General features: G+C 54.8%; 1 protein-coding gene across 2 annotated transcripts; it reads right to left on the bottom strand.

Annotated features, from left to right (window-relative positions):
- Nucleotides 1–2,686: 2,686 nt before the first annotated feature.
- On the bottom strand, nt 2,687–8,721 carry CDC20 (cell division cycle 20). Of its 2 annotated transcripts, XM_041127727.1 has the most exons (11): nt 8,519–8,721; nt 7,667–7,869; nt 6,932–7,077; nt 6,072–6,168; nt 5,397–5,525; nt 4,844–5,040; nt 4,400–4,494; nt 3,817–4,048; nt 3,582–3,707; nt 3,293–3,410; nt 2,687–2,950 (listed from the first exon to the last, which is right to left on the bottom strand). In XM_041127727.1, exons 1-11 carry the CDS (start codon nt 8,563–8,565, stop codon nt 2,772–2,774), a joined length of 1,569 nt encoding a protein of 522 aa, XP_040983661.1. In that variant the 5' UTR covers nt 8,566–8,721; the 3' UTR covers nt 2,687–2,771. The 2 variants fall into 2 exon arrangements, with proteins under 2 accessions (XP_040983661.1, XP_029888717.1); XM_030032857.2 differs by lacking the exon at nt 8,519–8,721 and having other exon boundaries at nt 7,667–8,097.
- Between the last annotated feature and the right edge of the window lie 113 nt (nt 8,722–8,834).

Below are 8,834 nucleotides of genomic sequence, written 5' to 3'. Positions count from 1 at the left end.
TGACCTGAACTTGTGTGATCAATATGCCTAACTGCACGTGGGCATCACCCCATTTTACAGGGCTCAGTGCCCTTGTATGTATGAAGCCTTAAAATGGGATCTGGCTGCTGCACTGTGTAGTGTTCTCCCAGTTGTTGCTGCTTCTCTGTGGGCAAGAACTGGCAGGAGAACTTGTTGCTCACCATTTCAGCAGGAACCAGAACATTAGTTCAGTGCTCAGAAGTCACTGCTTCAGGAGCTGTAGGTGACAGTACAGCTCAGATGGAGCTTTTCCTGTCTAGCTGCCTCCTCCCCAACCCCCCAGCTGGCTCTTGGTAAAGACAGGACTGTCTTTGCTTTTGCCCAAAATAGTAACAATAGTTTAAACTCCTTATGCTTCTCACTTTAAAACAGGCTGTTCCCTTTTTGTGCTCTGCTTTCCCTTCCTCCAATTGTTCCTGTTAGCTGTGATCTTTCCATGGGCTGGCCATGGTGCTTGGTAATTTATATGCTGTCATGGTCAGCCTGGGCTGCTCTCTGAGCTGAAATCACACCTTATATGGCAGTGTTTCCTGGGTGTGCTGGATCAGTGCCCAGCTCCTTCCTTGCTCTGGGGCAGTAGGACCAGTATGGGGCCAAAGGAAGATACTGCAATACTATCACCTTCTAGTAATACTTGGAGGACTTTCAAGGGGTGGGTAATGCACAGCTTCTGGGGTTGGGTATGTGCTAAGGAGAGAGGCAAGACAGGCTCTACTACTACATAGGAGTGAAGAAAATACACCAGCTTTCAGGCATATAAAGCCTTCCTTCCATGGTCAGGAACCAGTGGAAGCCTTAATCTGCTTAAGGCAAGCCTGTGCTAACTCCCAGCATCAAACTACAGTGGTGTGGGGCAGGGCTTCTACCACAGCAGCACAGCTCTGGGAAAAAGCCCAACCTTGCATATGGGTTCCTGCCCCTGTCCCCATTTGATCCAGCTGCTGCCCTAGGGTTTGCTTCTGAAGAGGAGGGAGAGCTGTCTCCCTTGCTCAGACCTCCCCTGCTCTTCCCCAGGTGGCCAGATGGGGATGCACCAACAGCCCTGCTGGGAAGGAACAGCCCTGCTGGGAAGATGCTGTGCTCAGCTGCTGCAAGCTGGTTTTTGAGTCTGTGCCCCCTCTGTCAGCAACAGGTGTGGGGCTGCTCTGGTGGGTGTGGGGGGCACACTGCCTGGCCTCAGTGCAGCATGAGTTAGTGCCAACACTGCCCACCTTTGAAGGCTGCAGCTGGCTTAAAGCTTAGGCAGAGGAGAAGCCTCGTGCCAGGTACAGCATGGTACTGTGCTGAGAGGAAGGTGAAAACAGTTAATAATAATCCACCCTCAGCTAATCACAGGCTGATGGGAGGCACAATCTTTGTCAAGCTGCTTTGCACAGGCCAAGGTGCTAATCAGCTGTGCAGCCCCTGGGCTCTGCTGGTGCAGCTGAAGGACAGGCTTGGTGGTTCTGGTGCAGCCCCACAACCTCAGACAGCATGGCTCAAATAGGCAGAGCAGCATGGCTGCTGTGGCTGTGCTGGCTCTTGCTTAGGTAAAGGCTCAAATATGCTCCCTGCAACTTGCACCAGCATAACTGAGCCTGGAAAAAAATGCATTTTTCCAAGTGCTGGGGAGTCAAGCTCTACCAAATGTCAGCTGAGCCTTGCTGCCTGCATTCCTGTGTGCAACCTCAAGCTTAGGACCAGGAGGGAGATCAGGGCTGCTGGAAGAATATAGGACTAAAGAGCTGTGCACTGGGTTTATGGTGCTTTAGGAGTGTCTTGCATGATGTCTAAGCTGGCTGTGGCAATGTAAACTAACCTTTTGTTCTGCATCAGTCTTCATGCCATTGCCACCCCCTTTCTGGCCTTTGGGGTGATTACAGCTGTTGCTGTATGTTTCCAGCCCCTGCCCCCACTTTTTTTCCAATAGCATTTGGCTCTTAAATTCAGTACTAAACTCAGTGCAAAAGTGGCTATTCTACTCCAGCACTGTAAGACCAGGCAGCATTGGCTGCAGCACAGAGGCTGCATGTAGCAGAACAAGACTTAACTGATGCATGCAGGCACCACTACAGCTCAGACTGCCAAGAACAAGGCCACAGATTGCTCTGGGACAGGTTATCACTGCAGGTAGGTGCCTGCAGAGGCACAGTAAGGACACAGCATAAACTGGGGCCACAGACATACTGTGCTCATACTGTGCTTTCAGTTGAGCCTTGCTCCTCCCCACCACAGCTGGCACCAAAGCAGGCAGCAGCTGGGCAGAGGGCCCTGCCTTAGGCAGGGGCCAGTTCAGAGCTGGTTCACTACTCTGTGGAAGCGGAAGCAAGTCAGGGGTTCTTCCTTTTAGCCCTATCACAGGGCTGGAGCCCTGGGAAGTGTCAGTTTTGACACACTCCAGTCAGGGATGGAGGGCTAGGAAGACACCCAGGCTACAGCTTCCACCTGTGGTGAGGCAGGTGACACACCTGCATTGCCTTAGCTGGGACAGATATACAAGTACAGCCATTGTACAGCATCCTCCTTCTCCCAGGACTTCAGGGCTGTGCTAGGCTCAGGCTGCCTGCCCACTGGCCCTAAAGAACAAGAGCTCCACCACTTGCCCAGATCTCAAACCTTAGGGAGGAGGGGCTTGGGTCTGTGAGCCATGGCCTTTTCTTCCATCAGACTCCATAAAGAAAAAAAGTCAAGTTAAAGCAGTTTATTAACATTTAAAATACTGTACAGTGTGTAAGCCAAAATTTCCCCCTCCCCACAACAACCCTGTGCACTCATCGGATGCCCTGGTGAATGATGCTGCTTTTGGCACTGTTTGCCTTCTCTTTCTCCTTCTTCTTTATGGGGTCCATTTCAAAACAGCGCCAGAGCCGCAGCGTTTCATCAGCAGCTGCAGAGGCCACTGTTGCACCATCAGGGCTCATAGTAAGGTTCAAGACTCTGGCAGTGTGACCTGAGGAGGAGGTGGGCAGTCAGGGCTGGTCACATGTCCTGGTCCCTCTGGGTCGACCACAATGGTCACATTTACTCCTGTATGCCCCATGAGCCCCACCAGCTTGCACAGCTGTCCCCACACCCTACTGCAGCAGCATGAATTCACACCCTCGGCATGCATTTGGAGCAACAGTGTCTCTTCAGCAGCCCACAGGAGTGCCTCCCTCTAGCAGCATGCCCCCTGGCACCACTCTGCATCTGTGATGCTCCAGGCTAGACCACCAGTCTGCTCAAACCAAGGATTACATCTGCCTTCAGCCTCTAGCAGCCCTCCCTTCCCCAGGCAAAGGGCCCAGCCTACCTCGCAGCTCAGTGACCTTGGCCATCGTTGGATACTTCCATATAACCAGTTGATTCTGTGCAAAGCCATGGCCTGAAATGAACTCCTTGTAGTTTGTTGACCACAGGATAGAACAGACCTGGGAAGAGGCAGTAATGCAGGTAAGACAAGTTGCTTGTGCTGATGCTCACCACTCAGAGATGAACATGGTCCCCCTGCTTTCCCATGCCTCTGGGCCTCAGGAGCCAGCAGCTCTGTATAGGTCTCCTGCCAGAAGGTGTTTATCTTCAAACTGATGTTCATGTCTTACCTGGGAATGGGCATCAACAGCACTGAGGCAGGTGCCAGAACACACATTCCAGATGCGGATATGTCTGTCGCTAGTCCCACCTCCAGTGGCTAGAACATTTGACTGCCACGGACACCATGCCACAGCCTGAGAGAAAGGGGTTAATTCTAAGACATGCAAGAAGCAACCTGTGCACAGCCAGTGCTGCATGTCTGCCTTGCACACAGACATGTGCCCACAGCAGCCCTGCACTCACCTTGACAGCACCCTGGTGCTGAGTGAAGGTCTGTACAGGAGCAAAGTCTCCACTGTCCCCCTGGGTGCATGGCCAGATGTTCACCAGGTTGTCATTGCCACCACTGGCCAGGTAGCGGCCATCTAGAGACCACTTGAGTCCACACACCTCCTGCGTGTGGCCAGCAAGTGTGGCCACATGATGCTCAGCCACTCTGACATCATGGTGGTGGATGTGGCCAGCCCGTGCCCCGCTGCAGAGAGAAGGCTTGCAGGGTCAGGATGGCACATGTTTTCACCAAAATCCATTTTCGTGCTGTTGCAAGGCTGCTGTACCTGCCACTGGGTTTCAACCCATGTTACCAGCATCTCTGGCCTGTTGGTGTGAGCGAAGCAGCCACAGCAGCTCTTCACAATTTCAGCAACGGGCAAGAGAGAAAGAGAGGCCTTCTCCCCACGGTCTCAGCAGAACTGGCTGAGTAAGAATCCCAAGCCAGGACAGAAACTCCTCTCTGCCATTCCTAACCTGCACTGCTCACAGATCTAGGGTAGGAATCTGCAACAGCTGTACACTGCCCTTCACCCACCCCCACCCACTGCTTTACCTGGAGAGGATGTAGCTGTTCCAGCTGAGGGACCCCACACGGGAAGAATGGCTGATCATATTTCGGAGACGTTTCTGGTGCTGTATGTCCCATAGCTAGAGAGACAGAGCAATAAGTTCTCCAGAAGATGAGGAAACCCAGCCCTGTTGCTTTGCCCTAGGAACCTCACTGCACAGGCTTTGTCACTCAACCTTGTCAGTGTGGGAGCAGAGATCAACTTGTATCTCATGCCTACAGAACAGAAGGTAACTCCAGGCATCAGAAAACTCCAATGCCAAACTCCGCCTTGCATGCTGCAGCTGGTCACTGGCTGTGGACATTTCCACACCACACCAGTCAAGATGAGTCAGGGTGCAGTGCATCCTTCTTGTGCTAGCCAAGTCTTTGTCCCAAGACCCTCCAGCAATCCCTAGACAACACCTCTAGTTTTACTCCTGCACTCACCTGGACCTCAGCATTACTTGTGCCAACAGCAAGGTAGTTTCCTTCTTTAATCCATGACACAGAGGAAACATAATCATCTGGATGCTCCATCTGCAGCAGCTGGATAATCTCCCCAGAGGTGTGATTCCACAGATAGACAGAGTTGTCCAGAGCCACTGCCAGGAAGTTCTGAGAGCTCCAGTCAATGAGATTCAGATCTACAATTTGGAAGAGCAATGCAGGTCACACTGCGCTTACCTGGGGAGCCCTGCCCTTCACCAGTGCTGATGGCAGATCTTCCACTTGCACCAGGTATGTGCACACACACATACACACAACAGATAAGGGGCAGCCTTCTGGGTGTCACCATACCCAGCTGGTGGGGTCAGGTAGCCTTAATCCCAGTCACATACATAGCACTGTTCCTCTCAGGCCACACAGGGACACTCCAGAAGTGGGCCATGCCAGCCTGGGTGCTTAAGATACTGAAAGAGCCCAGTTACACTGTCCTAAGAGCTGCACTCCAGTGCAGAATGATCTCAATGCCCAGCACTCAACATTACAGCCTACTTACAATAGTCATTGCGGATCTCCGGTGCATCCAGGATCCGGTCTGGCATTGAGGGAATGTATCTGCCATTCTTCCTGCTGGATCCAGGTGTCATTTTCTGACTGTAGAGCACTTTCAGGTTATTCTGATAGCCTGTGTGCAGAGGAACAGATTTGTTAACCTGAGTTACTGTTTCCTCCCAGCTGAGGACTGCTCACCCAAACACAAATCCCTTCCAGGGAAAATGAAGTCCTCAGAGAAGAGATACACTCAGAAGAGTACAGTGTGCTAACATCACTGGCGGTATGAACTGCTGAACCAGGCTGAGCTCCGATTCCCTAATTCACAGGAACAAGTTTAACTGACAAGCACTTGATTTTCTGTATGCCACTATGTTTAGTGACCGTTAAGCTACAAGTGCACAGGAGAGAGTTTGAAGCTTTTGCAGACCTCAGGAAGGTTAGCCACCTGCAGTACAAGTGAGCAACTGGCAGTCATTTCAACTTTTGTAAATAAATTCACTGTAGCTGTTACGCAGCCCCTCAACCTCAGGAACCCTAAGGAGGGAGACTCCAGTGTGCATAGGAGCTCTGAGAAGCCAGTTGACCTCTCCCGTCTCTGCACACAGGGCCTCTGTGTTGCTGTTCCCCTGCCCAGATCTCTCCAGCTGAGTCAACTTACACAGACCCTGTATCATACCTTCTGGAGCATTCTGTGGCTTTCCACTGAGGCGGAGGATCTTTGCCTCTTCTATATCAAAGCCATTCAGATTCACTGCCCAGGCTTTCTGTTGCTCCTACAGAGAGAAACTACCCTCAGTGAAATGCATTTGAAACACAAAGCCCATGCTGCACTTAAAACTGCAGCTGGCAGAGCATGTACCTAAGCCCCCTTCTCCTAGAATCAGGTGTACAGCTGTGTGTGGGAGTCAGCTACAGACAGGCAGGTCAAAGTAGTTTTTCTTCAGACATTGGCACACTGTCCTGCTCACATTTTCATACAGAAGAGTGGCAAGTTCAGTGTCTCATTGCCAGTGGGGAAAGCCACAGCTACAAGGGACCAAATGCTTCATAAACAGATTTCAGAACACAGTGTACACATTCCAGAATAGCTCCCCATGTAGACATTGTCCTAGAATAGCTACCACCAGCAGTTTCACTGTGCACAGGCTCACAGCTTTGCATCTCTGTGGCCTGCTATATTTTAAAGCCTCACTAGCCCAAAGTTGAATTTTGCTACCAGAAGCAGCACAGGCTAGAGTGAGTGGAAGCAGAGGTGTAAGGCTCTGCTCTTCCCTGTACCTAGGGAAACAATCCCACAGAGCAGCTATGCTCAGGTTCCTGTGGAGCAGCTGTGTACCTGTTCCAACTGCAGGCTCTACAGCTTCCACAACGTCCTGGGCTCCTGAAGCCCAGAGCTGGAAGCAGTGATGGCTGGGGCTGTCAGCCCCACGTACCCACTTGATAGAACTAACAGTTTGCTTCTCTGTAAAAAGGCCAAGAAGGATTAGGTGTTTGGTAGTGATCATTGTAGTAATTGTAACTTAGCAACACGCTCACCTTTTTGGTAGGGGACTCCTCAGCAGGGTCATTCTCTTTGGTTAGGAGGAAATTGGCCATCTCCATCTGCATAGTGCTGCGGTTGGGAATGTAGCGATCCCCCCCAGCCTTTGTTGGGGTGCTCTGAATTTTGGATCCAGGTTTACCTGCATTCACATGCATAAATATTGCCTTACAGTTATCGAGCAGCTTATATTAGAGCTTTTAATAGACAGCAAATCCAGCACTCCCAGATCACACCTACCAGACAAGTTCCAGACAAGCATAACTTGGAGAACTCACACCATCCAGTCACAACTAACTCGTATTTTTATACCCCCCTGTTTAATTGTACTAAGCTCTGGTTAGGGACTGCCAGGAGACAACTCCTTGGGTCTAGTGCAACAACGCCAGAGTTCACAGATAAGGAGAGGATGTAAAAATACCGTTAGAGCACATAAAGCTGTCAGCAGACAGTCCTACCCACGCTTGTCCCAACACACAGCTGTGCCAGCAAGGCTCAGCTGGGGGATCAGCAGTTCGCCCAGCCCCAGTGCACAGAGCTCTGCCCACCTCATGCTGGGGAGGAGAAGGTGGGTGACTCCCAGGAGCCAGGCAGTGTAGCCCACCTCCACCTGCCTGACTAGCAAGCCGGCTAGGGCAGCCTGGCATGGAGGCCAGAGCCCCACGGCTACAGGCAAGCAGCCCGGGCGAGGCTCCCCCACCCAGCCTACGCCACAGGTCGCCGCCGCTCACCGGGTGTCCTGGAAGGCGTCTTGCTGGAGCTGTGGGAGCGATTGGCCGGCTTCATGGGCGACAAGCCGGCGGCGGGGCTGGGCCCTGGCACGCCGGTGTCCTTGGCCTTGCGCTGCCACCGCGCGGGCGGCGCGTTCGGGATCGGCGTGTCCAGCTTCAGCAGCCCGTGTAGGTCCGCCTCGAACACGAACTGCGCCATGGCCCTGCGGGCGGGCGGTGTCAGCGGGGACCCGCGCAGGGACGCCGGCCGAGCGGCAGCCCTGCTCCGCCGGGTCCCCCCCCCGGCTGAACCTCAGGGCCCTCTCCACCACAGGACACCCCCCCCGGCTGCACCTCAGGGCCCTCTCCACCACAGGACACCCCCCCCGGCTGCACCTCAGGGCCCTCTCCACCACAGGACACCCTCCCCGGCTGCACCTCAGGGGCCTTCTCCGCCACAGGAGACACCCCCCCCGGCTGCACCTCAGGCCCCTCTCCGCCACAGGAGACACCCCCCCGGCTGCACCTCAGGCCCCTCTCCGCCACAGGAGACACCCCCCCGGCTGCACCTCAGGCCCCTCTCCGCCACAGGAGACACCCCCCCGGCTGCACCTCAGGCCCCTCTCCGCCACAGGAGACACCCCCCCGGCTGCACCTCAGGCCCCTCTCCGCCACAGGAGACCCCCCCCCCCCCCAAACCGCTCCTCAGGGGCCGCTTCACCATAGCCTCGTGCCCCCCGCCCCAAGGCCCCCCTCGCCAACAGGGTCTCTCTCATGGCCCCGCTTCGCGTCAGGGGGCGCGCCCCCCACCTCCCCGGCCACTCCTCGGGCTCCCCCCGCAGGTTGCCGGCCCTGCCGCCGGCCGCCCCTCACCACCACTCCACGATTGAAGCCCACATCGCTCTACGCCGCCGCAGCATTTAAACCCCGCGCGGCCGCTCCTCCCATTGGCTGCTTCAAACGTAACCGCCGCGCGCTGCCACAGCGACCAACGTCCGCCGCGCCGCGATTGGCCGGGCCGCGGGGCGGGGCGGGGCGGGGCGGGGCTATCCCCTCCCCGGCTGCGGGTGGGTGGGTGGGTGGGTGAGTGACAGGGACCTGCACGCGGGGGCAGCGCCGCTCCGCGGGCCCAGGGAGCGGGGTTCGGGGCCCGGTTCGGGTTCGGGGCGCCGCGAAGGAGAGAGGAGGC

This window comes from Aquila chrysaetos, chromosome 12 (genome assembly GCF_900496995.4).
Source record: "Aquila chrysaetos chrysaetos chromosome 12, bAquChr1.4, whole genome shotgun sequence".
NCBI lineage: Eukaryota > Metazoa > Chordata > Aves > Accipitriformes > Accipitridae > Aquila > Aquila chrysaetos.
This window is presented reverse-complemented; position numbering and strand designations above follow the sequence as displayed.

What these genes read in the sequence shown, in the direction of transcription:
- CDC20 (XM_041127727.1), bottom strand. Translation starts at nt 8,565, where the DNA reads ATGCTGCGGCGGCGTAGAGCGATGTGGGCTTCAATCGTGGAGTGGTG. An exon ending in GCTTCAATCGTGGAGTGGTG is followed by an intron (nt 7,870 to 8,518) that starts GTGAGGGGCGGC and finishes GCCCGCCCGCAG; the next exon opens with GGCCATGGCGCAGTTCGTGT. An exon ending in CTGTTGATGCCCATTCCCAG is followed by an intron (nt 3,411 to 3,581) that starts GTAAGACATGAA and finishes GCCTCTTCCCAG; the next exon opens with GTCTGTTCTATCCTGTGGTC.